The 23,000-nt window shown below is 39.8% G+C and overlaps 2 protein-coding genes across 4 annotated transcripts; one reads left to right on the forward strand and one right to left on the reverse strand.

Moving 5' to 3' along the window:
* Positions 1-1,204: 1,204 nt before the first annotated feature.
* On the reverse strand, positions 1,205-6,882 carry zcchc10 (zinc finger, CCHC domain containing 10). The gene is made up of 4 exons (XM_070917810.1): positions 6,823-6,882; positions 5,519-5,680; positions 3,986-4,027; positions 1,205-2,047 (listed from the first exon to the last, which is right to left on the reverse strand). The coding sequence occupies exons 1-4, from the start codon at positions 6,861-6,863 to the stop codon at positions 1,810-1,812; spliced, it is 483 nt and encodes a 160-aa protein (XP_070773911.1). The 5' UTR covers positions 6,864-6,882; the 3' UTR covers positions 1,205-1,809.
* Positions 6,883-9,804: 2,922 nt separating this feature from the next.
* Positions 9,805-22,886, forward strand: hspa4a (heat shock protein 4a). Of its 3 annotated transcripts, none has more exons than XM_070918046.1 (19): positions 9,805-9,925; positions 11,805-11,862; positions 12,003-12,143; positions 12,957-13,079; positions 14,003-14,102; positions 14,570-14,703; positions 15,198-15,442; positions 15,785-15,861; positions 16,347-16,498; positions 16,639-16,745; positions 17,302-17,435; positions 17,854-18,044; positions 18,702-18,785; positions 19,743-19,898; positions 20,321-20,446; positions 20,623-20,730; positions 21,029-21,148; positions 21,400-21,555; positions 21,871-22,886. In XM_070918046.1, the coding sequence occupies exons 1-19, from the start codon at positions 9,819-9,821 to the stop codon at positions 22,069-22,071; spliced, it is 2,520 nt and encodes an 839-aa protein (XP_070774147.1). In that variant the 5' UTR covers positions 9,805-9,818; the 3' UTR covers positions 22,072-22,886. The 3 variants fall into 3 exon arrangements, with proteins under 3 accessions (XP_070774147.1, XP_070774145.1, XP_070774148.1); XM_070918044.1 differs by having other exon boundaries at positions 17,854-18,035; XM_070918047.1 differs by lacking the exon at positions 18,702-18,785.
* The last annotated feature ends 114 nt before the right edge of the window (positions 22,887-23,000 follow it).

Raw genomic sequence — 23,000 nt, forward strand, 5'->3', positions numbered from 1 at the left:
AGTTAAGTAGCCAGCAGGTACCACAGACAGGACTGGATGCATGGATGGCAGCAAGCGGTGCTGCCTTCAGTTGCTGTCGGAAATATCGCAAACCAACAACCTAACCAAGTAAACATGATAGAGAAGTTATTTTTTTGTAAACGTGACGTGGACAGAAGATGCTTTTTGGATCATTATGGAAGATGGATCATTTGGAAATACCACTGACTGTAGCTTTTTAGATGGTATGTACAACTTGAGAGAAATTGTTTTGACAGCGGACATATTGTCAGCTTACCGATCACGGAAGTTGAGTCAAACGTAATGAACCATTGCATTTTCTACTGGGCAGTGTCAGACAGTTTCAGTTACAGCGCGACCATGTATTAATGATAGTGGTAATTCCCACATGTTATGAATGTAACAGTGCTGTGACGCACAGGTTGCTCAGTTGACGTTCAGGACGGATATCACGGAGAGCGTTTCATTGTTCCCGGCTGCTATTATCCAATTTTAAATATACAGCTGGACTTCTAAAATCAGTTGTCACACATGTTTTAAATAATAAATAAATTAAAAATGACTGTAAATTTACTTACACACACCATAATGTATTTTTCTCCCATCCATTGACGGTAACTTTGCAGTGCTTGATTTCTGCCATTAACTTCACACCTTTTTTTGTGCTGTAATGTGCAATTAGACAATATTTATGAGTTCACCCAGAAGTTCTGAAAGTGCTTGTAAGCAGCTTGAGACCTGCTCATTTATGGCTTTCAGGCACACATTTCTTCAAGGAAAGAAAGCAAAAAAGAACTGCCCTGACAAAAATCATTAAACCCAAAAAGATTAGTAGTGATTCACAAAGTACATTGTAGATTTCTATAATCCTCGCCACTGGCACATTAAACAGTCCTTGCACTTAAAGTTACTCAAGCTGCACACATGCAACACATACTTTGATGACTAGGCTGTGGCATTGTGGACCGTCTGCCACACCTAAATTCATCATCATCTTGTAGTCCAAGAGACAACATATTGAACACGACTGCAAAAAAATTCAAACATTTCAAAAAACTTTAAAATTTATATTATCCCACCATGTCTACCAACATTGTCTGGCACTGTGAGATGCTGTTTATTTGTAAATTAGTTAACAAAAAGACAATTTATTACCTTTTCATTCTCAAATTCATATATGTTAAGTCATTATAATGTGTCTCTCTTTAGCAAATAAAACCTTGTACAACAGCAAATATGCAAGAGCCTTAAAAGCAAAAACAAGCCAAGTTTATTTTACAGTGAAACAAGCAACTGCAATTTCAAAGCAACAAGACCATCTAACTTTAAACTAATTAAAAATTTAAGAAACAACTTTTATTCAGTATCCTTTAAAAAGATCTCAAATCAATGTCTTTTCAATACTAGATATGGTGTTGCTTTATTAAGGTTGTGAGCTGTACAAGTTTGACTAAAAATATACTTTAGTACAAAATCACAAATTCAACATGAATGAGCACATTAGTTTCCGCAGGTATTTAAAATGTATATCCTCAGTAGATCTACACACTTGTGAAAATATCACATTAATAGGAGTAACAGGGGAAATATGTTTTGAAAACAGAACATGACACAATGGCCGACCCAAAATGATCTCTTCTTTCTAAGCTCCATTTCTTTAGTGTGCGAGCAGTATGCAACTTTAAGATTTACAGCTCTAAAGATGTCCCATCCAACTATAATGTGATAGGGAAAAAAACAGCTGGCAGCTAAAATTTACTCAGGGAAATAAACAACAACAAGAAAACCCACTTATTCCAACATATTTATTCATTTCTTCTTTTTCTTCTTCTTTGGAGGTCCTTGATCCGAATCGCTGCTGCTTCCTGAGTCTGAGCTGTCAGAGGACGAAGAGGAGGAGGAGGAAGATGAAGAAGAGCTGTCATCGTCGCTGTCACTGCTGCTGTCGCTGTCATCTGAAGAGGAGCTGGAGGAGTCGCTGCTGTCTGACGATGAGTCACTTGAGGAGCCGTCTGAATCACTGCTGCTGTCGCTGGAGTCTTTAGCCCTGAGAGCAAGTGGCAGAGCACAAAAACATGAGTACGGAAAACGGAACAGCATGTCTTGTTATTAAGGTCTCACACACTGTACCTGTTTCAGTCTGGCTGTTGTAGTGTCCCTTTGCAGAGGAGATGAGACGAAATAAATGTGCTGTGAGTCTGAACTGCTTTCTACCTCGTTGACTGTACCAATCTACATTGTTTGTTTTAAAGTGAAATGACACGATGCTACAAGTGCCAATCTGCAAGGTTTTTGTTTGGTTGTTTTACTTAAACTGAGAAAATAGGGGCAAATTGGAACTCTTTAGATGTTGTGTAGTCCCGCCAAAGGAAAAGCATTCAATTAGTTTCGCCCATCACGGCTTCACCTTTTTAGTACAAAACAGTCACTGATGTGTTGTCTCATACATCATTTGATTTAACGTTACTGTAATTGCACAGAGTACAGGTACTGAGACAACAAAATGCAGTTTAGCATCTAAGGAAGGAGCCCTACTGTCTACGGAGATGGTGAAGTCCACACTGAGTAATTGGCTGTTTTATAAACTGTAATGCCTGTTTGGTTACATTATTTTGACATTTTTGTAGTTGAAAGCCACAAGTCAATAATCAACCCTTGACAATACAAGTCAGTAGTTTCCAAAGTGGGGAGGAATGAGACTAAAGTTGAACAGGTCTTTTGTCACAGCAGAATTTTGACTTGGCAAGCACAGGTGTGGCTAATAACATTATTAATTGCAGCAAAGCACTGCAATAGGTGCTGGAAATGAGCCATCGTTAAGGTTATTAGTTCCACCTGTGCTTTCCCTGCCATGACAAGTCAAACATGTCTGCTGTGAAAAAGGTCTACGAATGCGATTCATTTGGGAATAATAAAGAGACAAGGGTAAAGTGTGTATGTAGGGGAGGGGGGCTAAGAAGTGCTTAAAAGTATAGGCCTTTTCCAGACACGTTTATCAACAGTAACACAAAAAACTAAGCCACATTATGCTTTTTAGAAGCAGATATTTAAAGTACTGGATTTGAAACCATCACCATTGCAATATGATTAAATAGTAAAATCCTTTCACATATGAAAGCAGTTACTACTGCTGGCCTATAAGATAACTGCTTAAGCAATTTTTAACAAAATGTAGTCAAGGGTCTCCACTAGAGGGAACTGTTACATCACATTTCTATCAAAAATGTTCAGATAGACTTCTACAGTTGGGGCTTTGAAACAAGAATGGGCCTGTAATGTCATCTATCGTCCATACACAGAGGAGGGGCTCTGCCACACCACTTGATCACTACGACATCCTGACATCAACTCCCAGGCAGATTTTCACACCAATACAAACTTGAATTCCCGTCACTACAACTCTCACGCGACTTTCATGTGAATACAACAACTCACATGTGACCTTATCGACCCTCCCGAGACCGTGTGTGAATGACCCAAACAAACTGAAATTTCCAGGGACTTCCTACCAGTCAGCAGAACTGAAAAAGCCTCTTAGATGAGCGGTATAATCTCTTCATGTCCAAAACATCTAGTTGCTGCCAAACAAATTTCTATTTTGGGTTTTATGAATGTAAAGTGCATTACAGGATTTTTCCTGAAATAGATACATGACCTAGGTAATAGGAAAAGGAATGTAAAAGCCTTCATGTATCGGTTTAGTTTTCTTACTTTTAAACCACTTTGTATAACTATTACTACTTACTTGCTAATAAAAAGTGTGTAAATAAATGTTTTATTTATATTAAAATGTAGTGGATTACGACAGTATCAAAATGGTTAAGAATTATTGAAACCTTTTATACAAACTTAAACGTACAGTCACCAAAAATGTAACCGAGTACAAGTGTGCACCTCTGGTAAGTGTTTCACATCAAAACATATATTGTGTGGAGCCAAATCATCCAACACTGTCAAAATATGATTTAATATACAGCTTACTTACTTCTTTTTAATTTTCTTCTCACTGGAGCCTTCTCTTCCTGGTCTGTAAAGAGAAAAAAAACAACAGCTTATTTGGTGACATTTATTTGACAATAAGCTGAGCTATAATTGGGGCCAGTACTAACAAGTAATGAAGTAGGAAGTAGGAATATGTGTTGTAGTAGTTATTTTTTTACATTTGAAAGATATAAGAACACAGTTAAAATACTGAGTTCTGCTGTAAAATACTGAGCTTCGCTGCTGCCAAATACTGAGCTCTGCTATAAAATACTGAGCTCTGCTGTAAAATACTGAGCTCCGCTGCTGCCAAATACTGAGCTCTGCTATAAAATACTGAGCTCCACTGCTGCCAAATACTGAGCTCTGCTATAAAATACTGAGCTCTGCTGCTTTCTAATGGTCTAATGGTTGGTCATTTATTAGATCAAACCAGACAAAACAAACTAACCCTGTGTATCTGCATACTGTGCAGACCTCTGGTTTTAAATACTGGCACTTTGTTAATTCCTGTTCAAGCACTGAGAATAATTAAAAAAAAAAAATTCAGTCTGTTAAAAAGGGAAACATTGACATTAAGCAGTTGTTAAGACAGTATGCTGTATTTATCATTACGTCCTCTAGGTGGCGACAAAAAGCAATAATATTGTCCTTTTCTGATGGGTCAGCTTTTGTACAGTGACAGTTTCACACTATGGACTCCTTTACTCTGTGTGAGAACAACAGTGGCTCCATTTAATCTACAGACTGCTCCATGGTACATCATGTCTTGCAACATGACATCTCAGCTCAGTTTGACACCATCGCTGTTCCTCTGATGAGCTGACACAAAAAAAAGATATGGTCGTCCATGTCTTCCTCAAAAACTACCATAGAATGCCATAAACTGTACACCCTAAAATTAATGTTAGTTAGATAAGCCTCCACAGCTGTTTCACTGGAGCACTGTTGGGTGTACAGCTTTGCCAGTGAAAGAAACAAAACAATATACCTTTGGCCCCATAGTGTGCCCTTTTTGCCTACAAAGTACTTGAATAATGCTGCACAAGATGTGTGGAGGCCATTTCATGCATTCTAAAGTCATGAATATATGGTCTGGGAAAAGGCTGTGATGAAATGTTGTGTCTTACTGCAACTTAACAGGTAACACTGAGACCAGCCTGAAGCAGGGAATAACCCATAAAAAGTGACGTCTCTCTGTAGGAACCAAACAGTTTCTACTTCAGATGTAGTCAATTAATTACTTGTGCTTCTAGTACAGTATATGGATACACTGGTGCAACTAAGGCTGGGGTGAGAACAGCGTTGAAACTTTTGAGAAAAGTGAGAATGGTGGCAGTCCAATATACTACCGGTTCCCCACCAAAGAAGCCCCACCTGATCACCCAATAGCACTTTGACAATAACTATTCCACCCAACTTGATAGCACTGCAAATTTATGAAGTTATAATCTTAAACATGTATCTTAGTAGCATAAAGCAGAATCACCAAAGACCTGCCTTTCTGTCACTAGTGGTGAACTGATGGAGACCTTACCCAGTGATGCTGAGGGGTTTGTTTTCATTCTCCTTGAGTTTCTTTTTCATCTCAGCTGTTCTTGATGGTCTGTGCACATATTTCCGCTTCCCTGTGCATTCGTAGGTCCAGTGTCCCATCTCCAAACACTTCTGGCAACGCACATGTTGCTTGTTTGCCTCCCTATATGCAATAAAACAGACAAATCTGAATGAGGATAAACAGTCACTACAACTGTACAGATTCCTTGTTGTCAGTTGAGCGTTAATTCATTTTAAAGAACAACTTTTGTCCTGCTTTGTAGCTGGTGAAAAAGTTTGAATTCTATCAATGTTTTTGAAGATGCAAATACTTAAAATCAAACATACAAACTATATAATTTCACACCTCCTGGAGTAAGTGCATGCATGTTTCTCCAAAGTCCTTACAATGAACAATGAAGAACAGTGCTAAACAATGTATATGAATTCTGTCTGATCTCCCCTCCTAACCCTAGGTTTCTTGAAAGGGGATTACTTGATAACAATAATAATAATAATAATAATAATAATAATAATAATATACATTAGGATAGCTCTGCAGTTCTATTAATTTCTGAAGTTAAGAGACTTTAATTATTTTTCTCCTCGGGCCTAAAACCAAGAACAAATATGCATCACTTTGATCATTCTGAGCCACTGTGCCCTTGCTAAGACTGAATGAAGAATGACATTATACTGGAAAAAGTGTCAAATCAACTGACAAATCAATTTAGATCCTAAACCAGCCCAACATCATCTACCTGTCCAGCTCTTTTTCCAGTGTTGGACTGTTATGAACATCGCATATATGATATATCATACTTTAACTAATATTGTGACAGGCTATATGTCGATATACAAACAATATTAACGTGATGTTTTTCTCCATACGACTCAGTCCTAAAGAGAAACATTCATAAAACAATTATTTTAGTCGACAACGTGTAGCTTAAACTGGAAAGACAGACGGGTACTTATTGTTACTTGACATATATTTCACTGTAATCTTGAGTAAACTGAACTCTCGCCGGTTGTTTGGGTATTAAAACATATCAGTCTAGAGTTCAAAGACTAAATAAATGTTTGAGGACAGAGAACAGTCCGACAGTTGAATAATACTTCTGTATTGTAGTGAAAGACCGCGGCGCATTTGTGCTCCCATTAAGCCCTGCAGGGTTCGTACTTCACCTCCGACATCTAACACGAAGCTCGACGAGCTCAAAGTCATTTGTGTTTAAAAGACAACTATGTTAAAAAAAAGATAAAAACGGTGCATTCTTATCTAGTTATCTAAATTATACTCACGCTTGTCTCCTGGCTATTATTCTATGCATGGGAGTCGCCATGTTGCAGTTTACTTTTTCTTCTTCGTTGGTATCGGACCGATACGTATTTCCGGCAACCTTAATGCACCCAGCGCTCCCTATTGGCAGCGATCGTCTATTGCATCTATGTACTTCCTGAGGCAGCTGAGGAAGTTTAACCTGCCACAAAAAATGCTGGTTCACTTCTACACTGCCATCATAGAGTCCATCCTCACCTCCTCCATCACCGTCTGGTACGCTGCTGCCTCCACCAAGGACAGACGCAGACTGCAGCGTATCATCCGCTCTGCAGAGAGGGTGATCGGCTGCAACCTCCCATCTCTTCAGGACCTGTACTCCTCCAGGACCGTGAGGAGAGCAGGGAAGATCGCTGCCGACCCCTCCCACCCCGGACACCATCTGTTCGACCCCCTCCCCTAGCAGGAGGCTGCGGTCCATCAGGACCAAAACCTCCCGCCACAAAAACTGTTTCTTCCCCTCTGCAGTCAACCTGACAAACTCACACTGATTCTGATTCTGTATATCAATCACCCTAAACTTCATAACCCAAATTGATCTGTAAAATTGAAAGCCCATTTGTGTTTATCTGTATCCTCAAGCCATTTGGCAGGTCATTAATAGTGCAGCTTCTCAGCATGTAAATGATTGGCGCAGATAGTGGGGCAAATTCATGGCCCTACTCAGAAACGTGTAGAGATTTAGTAGTAATAGTGAATGAAGCAACAGGCATCAGATCTGATGGGGTTTACCCATTTGATTCACATATTGACCACATTCAGTTTGGATACTCAAGGATACTCAAGGCTTGGCACACTTCACCTTTTTGTCCAAGTTGGATTTGTTGTCATTACAATGAAAATAATACAATTCCAACAAGGAATTCAGAAAACCTTTTTCAATGAAGCAGGCTGTACATTCCCATATATGCTTTCTATTATTTATTTCCATTGCATTACAAAAAATTGTATCTACCTTAAAAGAAAAACAAATAAGCTTGTGTTTTGAAATAATACCATACATTACAATGAGCATACTGATAATACTGACAAAACACAATTTCTGTCTTTTTTTCATCTATTTATCTTCAGATACTGTGCAAACAGTTGCTGAGGTTGAGCATTTGGCTATCTGTGTCACCAACGCAGTGCACCCTCCCACCATTCAACTGTCAATACACCCACCCATATTTACTTTTTGTCAGAGCTGCATGTATATGTCATCGTCTCTCATCTGTTTCATGAGTTCTTGAACAGCATTTTCATTCCACCAAGAAAACATGTTAAATCTTTATTTTGTAATGATAAAACACACAACAAGTAGGAGATAGAAAAGTTGTATACCCTTCACATTTTGGTTAATTTAAAAGGGTAAAACACACAAGTTTGTCAAATACCATAGAATTAACTTTTTTGTGCAGGTATACATCCTTTAACAAAACTCATAAATGTTTTATTTAATCATAAATGTTGACATATTTATAATTAATTCTCTGTCCCAAGTTGGATTGCATTTGTGTTATGTGTATGTAAAAGTAAATAATATTATAAAAGCCTAAATATATGGTAAAAATGTAATGTGTAAATAGTTTGTTCACTGTGTTGCAGCCTTGTAAAATAAAAAAATAAAAAATAAAAACAGGGCGGCTGTGGACAACTTTGTCACATGGTGCGAGCAAAACCATCTACAGGCAGAACCATCTACAGCTCAACCGGACAAAGACAAAGGAGCTGACTGTGGACCTGAGGAGGACCAAGGCGCTGATGACCCGTTTCCATCCAGGGGGTCAGTGTGGACATTGTAGAGGAATACGTGGGAGTTCACATTGACAATAAACTGGACTGGGCGAAGAACACTAATGCCCTCTACAAGAAGGGCCAGAGCCGTCTCTATTTTCTAAGGCGGCTGAGGTCCTTCAATATCTGCCGGACTATGCTGAGGATGTCCTATGAGTCTGTGGTGGCCAGTGCTATCCTGTATGGTGTTGTATGCTGGGGCAGCAGGCTGAGGGTGGCGGACTCCAACAGACTCAACAAACGGATCCGCAAGGCCAGTGACGTTGTGAGGGTGGAGCTGGACTCTCTGACGGTGGTGTCATTCCTCCCAAATGCACAACAGAGTACCACAGGAAATCATTCCTGCTTGTGGCCATCAAACTGGTCAACTCCTCCCTCTGAGTGTCAGACACTCAGAATAAACAGACTGATTTATTCACCTGTCATATACTACCTCATTATTTATTCTTTAAATGTCAATGCAATACTCATATGCATATGCAACAGTGCAATACATATATACATTGTTATTGTATATAGGTTTCACTTTTATTTTTCACTTAAATATTGTAAATGTGTGTATATATTTTTTTATTTCTTATTTTTTATATCTTATTTTTGTATTTTTGAACTTTGGGTGATTTCTAAATGTATGCTACTTTCTACTCTTGAATGGGAGCACCGGTAATGGTATAATTCCCCCCCGGGGATCAATAAAGTATTTCTGATTCTGATTCTGAAAATATGACTTCCCACCTAGAGTTGATCCCAGGCATCATCAAATTAATCACTCGTTGATTTCTTTATGTAATTTGAATTCACTGTAAATCTTAAGTATCGAAATGATCTCGCAATAGCCAGGAATCTCCGGATATTTCCCTCACAGCCTCGAGAAATGGAGAACAATCATTCACATGGTTATAGAAAGGTCCAGAGCTATCTAGAACTATGTAAATCTCGCGATGACTCCCGGCGAGACGGCGAGAAGTCAGTAAGACCACCTTGCTGCTACAGCCCTGCCAGCACAGATCAGAGACACCGGTAATATCGGTGTGGATTATGACTAGAAGTAGCCCTACTTAACACAGCGCAACACAACTACTTCACCTGACTTTTACATCATTTTAAAACTGTACGTTTGTTTTTCTAAGTTCAACTGTAGATAACGTTGTACGATTGCTAGAAGACAGTCGTATCGCTGAAGATGTCAGTGGTAGGATTTGACTTGGGCTTTCAAAGCTGCTATGTAGCTGTAGCCCGAGCCGGAGGGATCGAGACAGTCGCCAACGAGTACAGCGACAGATGCACACCGTAAGTATCTAAAATACAGGTATTATTTAACTGTTACTGGGCTACAGGAGAGAGGGATTTTATTTTCTAACAGTTGTTGTCTGACAGTCTCGCCGGTGTCAGGATAACGTTAATACACGTGAATGCAGCTTTAGTGACTAGCAACCGTTAGCTTAACTTGTATCCCTTATGTCCTGTGATGGCTTATCAGCCTGTCGTTCAGTATGAGCAAATTAATGAAACGTTTATTAATATGTTCATGGCGAACATGGAACCATCTAGAACTTCCACTGCTCGTTCACCCATCAACCAAGGATCCCAAGCGAGCTAGCTAGTTAGCTAAGCTCACCGTTTTTTGTATTAACTGTAACGTTACTCTACGGTTTGATAACGAGCCTTAGTTGCCCGGCGAACACGAGCGGGCGGTGTTCCTCCCTCGTTCTAATTACTGTTCTTCATCTCTTGAAGGCGAAAGCTCCGACCAACCGGTGTGCCCCGTGTGGCAAACTGTGCGCCTTGCGTTATATTCTCTGCGATGACGACAGCAGCCAATCGCTTGTTGGAATATTCTAGCAATTTTGAGTGCCTTTAAGATTTTAATAACTTGTTCTAAAGATATATACCGTTTCTATTAACTTTTTAAAAAGTGTTTATTGGAAGAAAAAAAAGTCAGTTAAAGTGTTTTTATATTGTCCAAATTGGCTGACAGGGCACACTCTGTACCCACAGTGGTTGTTCGTCCTGCCACCATATCTAATAAAAAATAATCTGCATGAATTTCAAGGGGTCTTTTGGCATCGTTTGTAAGGTATTGGCATGTATGCATGTGCTATTGAGGAGACTTTGTTAATTAATTCAAGAATAGGACAAATTAATAGACCTTTGAGGAGGTGTTGCATTATCTCATCAGCTATTTTGCTTTTTTCTTTGATTTTATTAGTTTGAAGTCTTGCAGGTTTTTGAGGAATATGAAAAATCCATTCAGGCCTTATGTTAAAAAGTCTGCAATTCATTGTCTCAAAGGAGTATTTGTAAAAAAAATTTTTAAATCAGTGTATCACATAGGGTGATTTCTTGAACTGTAGGAAAAGGCTGAATATGTAAAGTTTCTAGCAATCATCTCTGTTTTTCCAGTACATATTGAATATATTAATGTATATATATATATTTTGTTCTTTGCATCAATAAAAATGAGGAAAAAAGCACCACATCATACAACTCTGGGTCAAGATGAGGCCCAGCGCTTGTTGAGCCAATTTCTTCAGAAACTTGTTGCATTGACCCTTCTTTGACATCACCAACTGCGCTTGTGTGTTGACAGCGACTGCCGCTCTGACATCTGTGTTTGATAGGGATGACGATGACAGGCATGTTTAGACCACAATCCGCTGGGATACAAGTGGACTGACCACACCACTTTAGACTTTGTTTATACAATACTGTGTGAATAGTGAGAGATGGATCTTAACAAGCCTGCATGCTGCCACAGCCTGGTTTCAACAAGGCTTTCTTTGATTTATCATTTATGTAAAAAAAACAAAAAAACCCAGAAAGTTTATACTTTTCTACATTGTGGAAGGTTTTACTTTTACAGTATGTAAGCAAATATCTTAAGAAAGCTGAAACCCTGATCATATTACACATTGAATTTTACTTATGTGTAGACCAAAACAAATGGTTAGTGTTGCTACTGCAGACATGGGAAACAGTCTGTCCAGTTTTATGTGGGTTGGACTCTGAAATGTCATGTTACGTGTAGGCATTAAATCATGTAATATCTTAATTGGCAAGTAAATCTGCCTTGATTTATGGTGTTTTTCATAAGTAGGTGATGATACAAGGAGCTCGGACAGCTTGCTCATCAGGTTGTAGCTTAACCGTTTCTTTTGTTGTCTTCCAGGTCAGTTGTATCATTTGGACCACGAAATCGATCTATAGGAGCAGCTGCAAAGAGCCAGGTAAAATCAACTCAGTCGCTCCGTTAACATCCTTAGAGTTCCTTGTAATTAAATGCAAAAAAAAATGAAAATGCATCAAGGTTTAATACTCATTATTGTAACTAAATGTTCTCCTATTTTGCTTCCATCATCCTGTCCAGGTGGTGTCCAACTGTCAGAACACAGTGCAGGGCTTCAAGCAATTCCATGGCAGGGCATTTTCAGACCCCTACATTCAGTCGACCAAGTCTAACTTGGTGTACGACCTGGCACAGATGCCCTCTGGATCCACCGGTATAAAAGTAAGATTAAGGATATTACAGTATGTCTGCTGTATTCGAGATTGCATAGGTAACCTTAAGGAGTGGTAGGAAAAGGAGTAATAATTTATAACAAAATGTCAAAGTAAGGTTTGACTTAGCACACTCAACAACCGGGTGCTGTATTTATCAGCGGTACTGTACACTGAACTAGGGCAATCAAAAATAAAAAGGGACAGCTATAAGAGATAACAGGGAGAAAGCATAGAAAACCCAACAGCTCATCGCTGACTATATTGCTTCCCCCTCTCGTACTGTACCTGCTGTGCTCCAAGAAGTGCCTCATGTAATGCTCTTTCCTCTGAATCATAGATTCAGATTCTATCCAGTCCTCTTTGCTTTTCAGTTTCTTCTACCTCTCTCTTTATTTGTTAGATAGACTTTCTTGCCATTTTGTCTCTCATAACATCACCGAACCTGAATCAGCTGAATGCCTAAATATGAAAAATCTTCTTCTTCTGGTGCCATCAGATAGCTAGTGTGAGACTCAAAACATACCCAAAGCTCTTGCAAGTACACAAATGACAATGCCTGGCTTGCACACTGCAAACATACAGCTCGGCATGTTTTTGTTTCCCTGTGGAGACAATTAATGTGAGTCCTCAGGACAAATGAGAGCAGAAGAAATGACAAATCTGAGAAGACTGCATCAACCTGTAGCCTGATCACTCCTTGCATATTTACATATTTTGTTACATTATTAACTTCGGGTCTTGTGGGGGCCCGTTTTATGAGCTTTCAGTCTGTCGAAGTGTCTTCAATGAAACTGTGGTGGCCTTTTCTTGTCTACTCTAGGTGATGTACATGGAGGAGGAGAGAGTGTTCAGCATTGAGCAGGTCACTGGCATGCTGCTGACCAAACTGAAGGAGACTGCTGAAAGTGCACTAAAGAAACCAGTTGCAGACTGTGTCATCTCGGTAAGCATCCCTGCAGACATCCGCAGCAGTTTCACAGTTTCAGCAGGGTGTCTGAAGATCTATAAAACTTAAATAGACGTTCAGTGCGTTCCAGGTCGAACTGAAGGTTTTTTAGGCATATCTAATTGGCTTTAAATATCTAAGGAGGTGCCTGCACACAGCTTATTTAAAGATGTAATGATGTGATGTTGCATTGACAAGGCTTCAAGAGACCTGTGACTCACTTCACTTACTGTACTTTATGCAGTTCTCTGTACTTAAATGGAATATTGCATTGCATTTACATCCTGCTATTTTGAGTGATAGCTATTAAAGTCATCCTCCTGCATTTTCAAGTAGTTTGGGTGATGACATGCCCGGTGAAAGCTGCCTCCAAGGTGTATAAATGTATTACCACCTGTTCATGTGACATTTTGAGCTCTTTAAGCACTTCACCAGATGTCTTGCCTGAAAGCTTTATTTCCTCTCTTGCCTCCTTGTTGGTGAAGAGTGGGATGTGTGTGTGTCTTGCTGTGCTCAGTATATGAATTCACCAACAGCATCTGTTATGTAATGTTACAGATCTCACACAGAGAGGCTGTTACTTTCCCTGGGCCTAAATTTACAGTTTGCATCAGCCCTTGAGATGGATAACATGTTAGTACTACTGTGGCCAATAGTTAAATTTAGCCCTTGAGCTTTTCCACAAGGGGATGTTTTGTTTTGGCACCCGGAGTAACTAGCACGGTAATGTTATCCAGACATCTTGTGATGCAGGCGATTCATTTTGGATGTCTTTGGCCTGTTATCAATGCCTTGCAGTCATATCACGCGTATACATTTTTTTCTTATTGGTGGCCCTCATTCTGAGAGTGTGGACACTCGTATCTTCATCCACTGAGACTTATTAATGTTTTGTATGAACATTGTTTTTCCCCTCCCAGGTCCCGAGCTATTTCACTGATGCAGAGCGAAGGTCCGTCATGGATGCAGCTCAGATCGCAGGCCTCAACTGTCTACGACTAATGAATGAGACCACTGCAGGTACATCAAAACACAGTGTAGGACAGGCAGCATCTAAATCATTGTAACTTGTTATCCCTTATTGGGCTTTTAGACAGTTATAACACCGTGTTGTGAAATGACATCTGGATGCTATTTTATGTGAGATATATTGTTTTTTTAATCTCCTGGAGCAGTCGCCTCTATTAAGAAAGCCACGAGAAAGTACTGAGTTGCCATAGCTACAAATCCATGTAAATATGTCACAGTGGTGCTACAGTATATATATTCATAAACATGTTGAAAATGTGATTTATTTGTTTGTAACTTTTAGATGCACTGAGACAAATGCATGTCATAAAGCTACATTTTATTTGTGTATATTTACAGTCTGGTATTGGTATTTTTCTTTCAGTCAGACGTAGTTCAGTTGAAATACATCGCACTGACTGCTACTCTGATGCCGTGGTGAGGCCAAACTAACGCCAGATTATGCCCGTTTGTTGCAGTGACTCTGGCATATGGCATCTACAAGCAGGACCTGCCAGCTCCAGAAGAGAAGCCCAGGATAGTGGTGTTTGTGGACCTGGGCCACTCGGGTTACCAGGTGTCAGTTTGTGCCTTCAACAAGGGAAAGCTCAAGGTGAGTAATGAATAATTTGTGACCAATTTGAAAAGCAATACTGAAGGGGGGGCGGGGGGGGGGGGGGGGGGGGTTAGGGCAGGTTATGATGATACAGCAGTATGTTCCTGTCTGCAAAAAAAAAGAGGTAATTTTGTTTCTCACGAGGGCAGAGATGGACTGAATGATAAGCAGTGTTACCTAGCAATGTTTTTTTTAATCACTTGTTCATGGTAATTTTGCCGAAGTGTAAAGAAGGAGGAAGTTGAAACATTCAGTCAAGAGAAAAGAATGTTTAACCCACAAGTTGGTCTTGCTCATAAGGAATGTCGCTACATAACCAGTTGTTGCTTTGTTTATAGTAAGTAAAAATGTTGAGCACAAGTCTACTCTTTTCATTTGTTATCCTTACATGGACCCGTCCTAGACATACAGATGTGCAGTGATATTTATCCAGTAGTTTGATAAGTTGCCATCCCTTCAAATATTCACCCCTTATCTTCCTTTGCCATCAGATCCTGGCTACGGCGTTTGATTCAGAGCTTGGCGGGAAGGGTTTTGACGACATCCTGGTCAACCACTTCTGTGAGGAATTTGGGAAAAAGTACAAGCTGGACGTCAAGTCCAAGCCCCGGGCGCTGGTCCGGCTCTACCAAGAGTGCGAGAAGCTCAAGAAGCTGATGAGTGCAAACTCCTCTGACCTGCCACTTAACATTGAGTGCTTCATGAATGACATTGACGTTTCTGGTAAACTTAACAGGTGAGATGCAAACTTACTTTGATTTAAAAGGACAACAGTGAGAAACACTAATCTGTCTGCTCTATGTATTGTTTATGTGGAGCCGTAACAGTCTTTTTGAGTCTTCTTTTCTGTGGATTAGTGTCAGAATGTTAAAGAGGGCTTTTATAGTCGAGCAAATTAAAAATTGTGTTGATATAATTACAAATAACTTCAAGAGGTACTGAGCATCCATCTGCCTGGCTGACACTTAGTTCCTCTGCACATGCAGGTTTTTTGTGAGTGAGTGAGTGAGTGAGTGAGTGAGTGAGTGAGTGAGTGAGTGTGTGTCTCTATTAATTATCTATGACCATGTGTCCCCAGAGGTCAGTTTGAGGAGATGTGTGCGGGGCTGCTGGCCAAAGTAGAGGGTCCCCTGCGCAGCGTCATGGAACAAGCCAGTGAGTACATCTGACTTTAATAGCAGCTGGACTATCCCCATCAGCACGTGCCCTCTCACGTAGACAAGCTTCAGTCATGTGCTTTGCTGAGACAGCCCTTGCCTCCGGACACTGGCAGCACGCCTGCCTTCCTGCATCTATTTAATCATTCCTTGCTTCTTCTCTATCTCTGCTTGCTCTTGCTTGTTGATTCTGAGCAGTCATATGGCAAATAATTCACAAAACATATATTTGAGTTGTAGTGCTGTGTGCTGTTGAGTAATGTGCTTTTACTAAAAGATTTAATTCAGAAGGAAAAATGTTCTAAGTGTCATTTTTATGCAAACACACATGTGGCTTTAGCTCAAGATTGCTGGTGCTGTTCCCACTGCTGTTTCAGTATCAACAATCCTTTTGATCAGCGTATTGGAAAGTGAAGCTGTGACTCTGTAAACTTTAACAAGCCTGTTTTGTATCATCCTTGTCTCCTGTCCTGCTGTATCCAGAGCTGAAAAAGGAAGATGTCTATTCCGTGGAGATCGTGGGCGCTGCCTCCAGAATCCCCGCCATCAAAGAGCGAATCAGCAAATACTTCGGCAAAGAGCTGAGCACCACCCTGAATGCAGACGAGGCCGTGGCCAGAGGCTGCGCTCTGCAGGTACAGGTCACCTGTCATGACCAAGACAACATTAAATATTTGGGTTTGATGGTGATTTTCTTGCTGTTGGTCAGAATAAGAAAGTGACTTTGAGCCTTGGTAACTTGTGTTTTGTATTCTCCTCCCCTTCTCCTCCTCAGTGTGCTATCTTGTCGCCAGCATTCAAAGTCAGAGAGTTCTCCATTACAGATGTTGTCCCCTACCCCATCTCCCTAAAATGGAATTCAGCAGCAGAGGAGGGACTGAGGTACGATCTCTCTCTGTGTCACCTGAGAACATAAAATAGGGAGTTGGGACCTTGTTTTACTTTGAATCTCACAGGGAGAATATGAGAATTCATCACCCCTTACTTAATTATTTAATTTAAACATCATGCTTTACAAGGTTCTGCAAAGCTAACAATGAACTAACTTATGAATGGACTGCATTGATACCAGCAGTTAAGATGAGGTTAGAAGTCTGCATGGGACTGTTTGTTTTTTTTAGGCCACACCTGCTGCCACTGTCTTTTCAGATGCATTACCTGTACCTGCAAGATTTTCTGCCACACCTGCACACACCCATAGTCCATTTGTACCCTGCACGCCCACTATCTGAAAACCTTGCCAGTTATCTCTCATAATAGTATCAAGCTGTGTAAAATATTAGCTTATGGTGGTTAGGATAACAACTTCCAGTCTTGAAAGATATGACTGGCTTGCTTCACTTTAAATCACTATAAAACCCTGATATATTACCTGTAAGATTGTGTCTCTCTAGCTTTTGTTGTCTTGTTGACCTCCTGCTGCTGTGTTTTTTTGCAGTGATTGTGAGGTTTTCCCAAAGAACCATGCAGCTCCCTTCTCCAAAGTTTTGACCTTCTTCCGGAAAGAGCCCTTCAGCCTTGACGCTTACTACAACAACCCCAAGGAGCTGCCCTACCCCAGCTCCACTATAGGTACAGCAAGTTCAACTTCAGTGAGACTTGATTACTTTTAAGAGAAAAGTGGACAGTAACAAGTATGGACATCAAGTCTGGAATAAGTCCTTTTTTGTTTGTATTGGTAAAAAAGGTACTACTTAATGGAAAAAAGCAGTAGAGTTAGAAGTGAAAAATAGTTTTTGAAGTCATATTTTTTTTTATTAGTTTAACCTGTAGTTTGCAATACAAGTTAAAGTCCAAAGTGTGCCAGTGATAAGTAACTTAAAGACAGTTAATTTTTAACTTAAATTAAAATATAACATAACATATGCTCCCACTCCATGTGTTAGCTCCTAGTTTTGTGTATAAACATGTATACATGTTGAATTTCTGCACCCGTCCTCGTTGATATAAGAGGATATTCTAACCTTTGACCTTTTCCTCCACCCTACAGGCCAGTTCCTGATCCAGAATGTAGTTCCTCAGGCGTCTGGGGAGAGTGCAAAGGTCAAGGTGAAGGTTCGGGTCAATGTCCACGGTGTCTTCAGTGTATCAAGCGCCTCACTAGTAGAGGTCGTGAAAACAGCTGAAGGGGAGGAACCAATGGAGACAGACCAGACAGGGAAGGAGGAGGAGGTGTGTAATGTGTGTTAAGAGAATAATGAGAGAGAGACTGACTGACTGACTGACTTCTGGTTTGATTTGTATTTCACCTCCCGTTCTCACAGAACATCAGTCTGGCCACACCTTGGTTTTTAATAGTTGGCCATGTCATCACTGTGGAATTTAGATATCTTGCCTTAACAAGCGTAAGATTCAAGGGGGGGGGGGGGGTGCGTTTATTTCTCTCTAATGCCTCTTTGTAATTTGTTTGGCATTTTTTATGGGTTGTTCGTCGTCAACTGTTGGACTGCATTTGCGTTAATTCTACCCTTTTTCCCCAAAGTTAATGCATCGTAACTGTTCTTCTGACTGAATATGCCCACAAACTCAGAGTTGCCAAAATAAAAAAAGGGAAAGCTTAAAAAACAGTAATTGAGACTAGGCGTTTTGATTTGTTTGTGGTGTGATGAACGATGGGCAAAGAACGTCATATCTTAGCGGATGAAACGGAAATGATTGAATCTTGTCAAGTCGACATCAGTGTAACAACTTCTTTTCAATATGTGTTCTGTTGGTGTCTCTGTGTCTTTTGGTTTGGACTTGGGACACTCATGTTGACATTGTCTGAACCCAGAGAGCCACAAAATGACATATGTTATGTTAATATCATATGTCTTTTCTTTTGTTACCGTGTGTCAGAACAAAATGCAAGTGGACCAGGAGGATCAGAAACTCCAGGCTGGAGACAACGGAGACAAGAAATCAGAGGCAGAGGAGATGGAGGTAACCTTGTGCTGGGCGATAAGGCGATCAATGTCAATAAAGATTTGATACTATATGCAGCAGAATTAGCGCTGGGCGAGGATGGGGAGATAAAATCTATTTCAATAACAACAAGTGCAAGTTCAACAAAACATGATACCATATTAGACATAAATGTTCCTGTCTGTCAGTAGGTTTGGTGTTTCATCAATAACAATCATTAAAAAACGAAGCCTACATCGTCATTCTAATGAGTACTTTTGAGAAACCAACAACAATAAAGTGTTCCAAAACAGATCTCTGCCATTTAAAGGCAATGAAATATAAGAACTGTTAGATTTTAGTAGAATAAACAGAATAGCATACATTTAAACAGTACACACAATCCTCAAAAGTAAATTGTTTTGCAGATCCAACACAAATAATATGTCAGTCTGTGGGAAACATTATTATAGAGGGGATTTGGCATTTCAGTATTATTGGTGTGGTAACCCATTTGTTTTTATTAAGGTCATGTTTTGGTGAGTTCAAGGGGAATTTGTAACAATAACCCTTTAAAGAGAACTAAAAACTATTTAAAATGTTCACATACACCCACTAAAAAAACTGTATTTAAAACGTACAATAAAAGGTATGTAGAGTCTGCACTGAATTTAATGTATTCACACACAAGAAAAGCATAATTAAGTCAATCTGACAGTAACCCCGTCCAGATTTAAAGTGACTGTCATCCCAGTTAAGACATGAGCACAAAGAAAGAGCTACTAACCAGTGGATAATAAGATCATTCAGATTGACGGCCATTGAATTTATTTAACATGTATCTTGGGATTCACATCTGTTCCACGTACCTTAACCACATGTTAAACATTTAACATGTGCTTTAGATATGTCATAGTTGTTTGTTTTGTTTTTTTTCCTTCACAAAAGTAGCAGTATTTACACAGACTAAAATGATTTTCATCACTCCCTTTTCAGACAACGACAGATGATGCCAAGCAGGAGAAGAAGAACGACCAGCCCCCTCAGGCGAAGAAGCCCAAAGTGAAAACGAAGACGGTGGAGTTGCCCGTAGAGGACAAATTGCACTGGCAGCTGTCCAATGACGTTCTAAATGTGTTTGTGGAGAATGAGGTAATGGTCCAAAAATCATCAGGAATGTCTAGCATGCACCAACAGTGTTTGTCCAAGCAATGTGCGAGTGAGATTTACCAGTCCTGGTTTCATTTGTTTTTTTATTGAAAACAAAAAGGAATGACTTTATAATTGATGGTTATTATATAATAGCTGTGTTTTATTTGATGACATAATAATACTCTAAACTTACAACTTATAATTGTTAAGAATTGTTCATGAAGCTTTTTCCTCTCATTACCACATGATTGTAACATTTCACCAAGGTTTTTAATTGTTGTTCTTAAGTTCTATATGAAAGGTATATTATGTAATATCAGGAAGTGGACGATGTAGAATCAAGTCACATTTCTAACTCTAAATATATTCTTTGGGTGTGAGCATCATTTATATTTTCCTTACCTTCATTGTGACTCTTCCAGGGTAAGATGATCATGCAGGATAAGTTGGAGAAGGAGAGGAATGATGCAAAGAACAACGTAGAAGAGTACGTCTACGACATGAGGGACAAACTTCACGGCGTCCTAGAGAAGTTTGTGAATGAAGCTGTGAGTATAGATCACGCTTGAGTCCTATAGATGGCAGTGTGACACATGTTAACAGACACTAATCTTGGTAGAAATGAGAAGTGTTGTATTTAACTTTTAGTGTAAATTCAGATATACTGCATGTTTGTTGTTTTTATAAATTGTGAATTTAATCTAACTTCTTGTGCAACATGTAGGATCGTGACACGTTCTCATTAAAACTAGAGGACACGGAGAACTGGCTGTATGAAGACGGAGAGGACCAACAGAAACAAGTTTACATTGACAAACTGGCTGACCTGAAGGTAACAGGACTTAAAGATTTTAAGAAGACACGGCATGATTCGCTGTACCGGTTTGGGGCAAAAACATTTGAGCTGACACTCTGCTTGTTAAGATGACTGTGGTGTTCACTATATGTTTATCTGCTGTGTTTTGTCATTTTAATAAAAAGCTGAACAGGAGTTTGACTTTATCCTCTTCAATGTCACTATTTTTCAGAAATTAAATGCTTGATTTTGTCATTAAGTGGTGGAAAAGCCTTGTTGTTCTCTTGCTGGATGACTGGCTGACTAAACCTGCTGTTGTTCCTTTTTTCCACAGAATATTGGCCAGCCAATTCATGAGAGATACCTGGAAGCTGAGGAGAGGCCAAAAGCATTTGAGGAGCTTGGCAGACAGATCCAGATGTACATGAAGATCATTGAAGCTTACAAGGCAAAGGTAATCAGGCAACAGAGAGCAAGTTGACTTAGTTAGATTTTGTTGCTGGTATATTAGAGCAGCAGCTCTCATTTGATTTTATTAATTCTATATCAGACGTCTTGTAGGTCAAGTGTAAATGTACTGTCGTTACGGAGACACTAAGATTGCCTTGAATACATTTTGAAGAACAGTTAATGTGGTTGTAGGTTAGATTATTGATGAAAAATCACCAAACAGGTGTCATAATTTACCTGCGCTTCTCCCAACAGGATGAGCAGTACAATCACCTGGATGAGCTGGAAGTGACTCGGGTGGACAAGCAGGTGAACGATGCCATGGTCTGGATGAACAGCAAGATGAACCTCACTCAGGACCTCACTCTGGAGCCAGTGGTCAAAGTTGGGGAGATTCACGCCAAGGCTAAGGTACTGAGACACACCTAACCTTAAAATATACTGGAGCATGTGGAGTAGAAAATGTTGATACCACACAGCCAGTGTTAGAACACCTGCCAGCTGCACACAAACCACTGAAGTCTCTGAGGACAGCTGCAGTTTTGTAGTAGTGGCAAAGAAGTGTGAAATAATAAAACATGTCACGTCATTGTACAAATTGGTTGTAGAAATCGACAAATTTCATTTAAAACTCTGATCAAGTGGGCAAAACATGCTCTCTGGAGACTATTTATTTATTTATTTTTTACCCTTCCTCTAACAAGTGCTTTCTTTTTCCCTGTTCAGGAGCTTTATTCAGCCTGCAACCCCGTTGTGTCCAAACCCAAGCCCAAAGTGGAGCCTCCTAAGGAGGAGAAGACGGAGAACGGGCCAGTCAATGGGCAGGAGGGAACAGAGAGCCAGCCATGCAACCCAGACAAAGCCACACCCGCAGGCACGGAAAAGGGAACAGCAGAGAACAAGCTCCCTGAAATGGACATTGACTAACTGTTGCAGCTGCCACGCCTGAGTTTCACCTCCGTTTGTCCTGCTACTCACCCCCGATTCTGTCTTTCTTCTGAGATTGTTATTGATGGCACAGTAGCCTCTCTCCTGGAGACACAGACAGCAGCATCCCTAATCAATACTATTCATCAGTCAGCCTCCTTGGCATGTCATTTCTCATTTTCTTTGATGAATACAAAAATATTGCATAATATTAATATTGAATGGACTAGTTTATGACATAAAAGTTGTGAGCGCGGGATGGAAACTGCTTTCTCCGTCTTGCTTTGATGGCCATTTTATTAAAGATTGTTTTGTTCAGCACCTCCTGAGCACATTTGAGCTAAGAATGTCAGATTTGAAGAATTGTAAGCAAAGCAGCTGTGCAGAAGAAAACTAGTAATACACCCAGGATTCATGGAAATGTAAAATATTGCAGTATGTCTAAATACGGTATAGATGCAGTGGCACATGTAAACGAACATGGATTGTTCCAAGTTGTACATGACAAATAGTGCATTTTTTTCCACTACGAATAATTGTAACTGCTGGATTATAATGTTTAAAAGGAAGGCGGGAGTTTTTGTTGAGTTTACTTGTATTGTATGTTGAAACTAGATACTTCAAGTTACTGTCATGCAGGATTTCATTGTTTGGCTTTTCTCATTCAAAAGCAATGGTCTGTTGGTATTTCTCTGGTAGCCTTGTACTGTTTTTTTTTTCTACTTAACGGTGTGAATGCTGGTCCAACTAATCGCCTTCTGGGTGCCGCTGTTGTTGCCACATCACCAAAAAAAGCAAAAATAAATCTTGACCAAAAAAACGCATGTGATGGGAGAAATGACTTATTAACACGGAATCGAGTCTTTCATTAATTCATAGTTAATAATGAAAACAGTGGCTGTTTCCCTGCCTAAAGTTTTCAGACAAGA

This window comes from Enoplosus armatus, chromosome 13 (genome assembly GCF_043641665.1).
Source record: "Enoplosus armatus isolate fEnoArm2 chromosome 13, fEnoArm2.hap1, whole genome shotgun sequence".
NCBI classification, from domain to species: Eukaryota; Metazoa; Chordata; class Actinopteri; order Centrarchiformes; family Enoplosidae; genus Enoplosus; species Enoplosus armatus.

Excerpts from the sequence above, each read along its gene's own strand:
- zcchc10 (XM_070917810.1), bottom strand. The coding sequence starts at position 6,863 with ATGGCGACTCCCATGCATAGAATAATAGCCAGGAGACAAGC. Across the intron at positions 4,028-5,518 it reads AAACCCCTCAGCATCACTGG|ACCAGGAAGAGAAGGCTCCA; the intron begins GTAAGGTCTCCA and ends TTCTCTTTACAG. Across the intron at positions 2,048-3,985 it reads GAGAAGAAAATTAAAAAGAA|GGCTAAAGACTCCAGCGACA; the intron begins GTAAGTAAGCTG and ends ACTTGCTCTCAG.
- hspa4a (XM_070918046.1), top strand. The coding sequence starts at position 9,819 with ATGTCAGTGGTAGGATTTGACTTGGGCTTTCAAAGCTGCTATGTAGCT. Across the intron at positions 14,704-15,197 it reads TCAACAAGGGAAAGCTCAAG|ATCCTGGCTACGGCGTTTGA; the intron begins GTGAGTAATGAA and ends CTTTGCCATCAG. Across the intron at positions 18,786-19,742 it reads CAGAGGCAGAGGAGATGGAG|ACAACGACAGATGATGCCAA; the intron begins GTAACCTTGTGC and ends CTCCCTTTTCAG.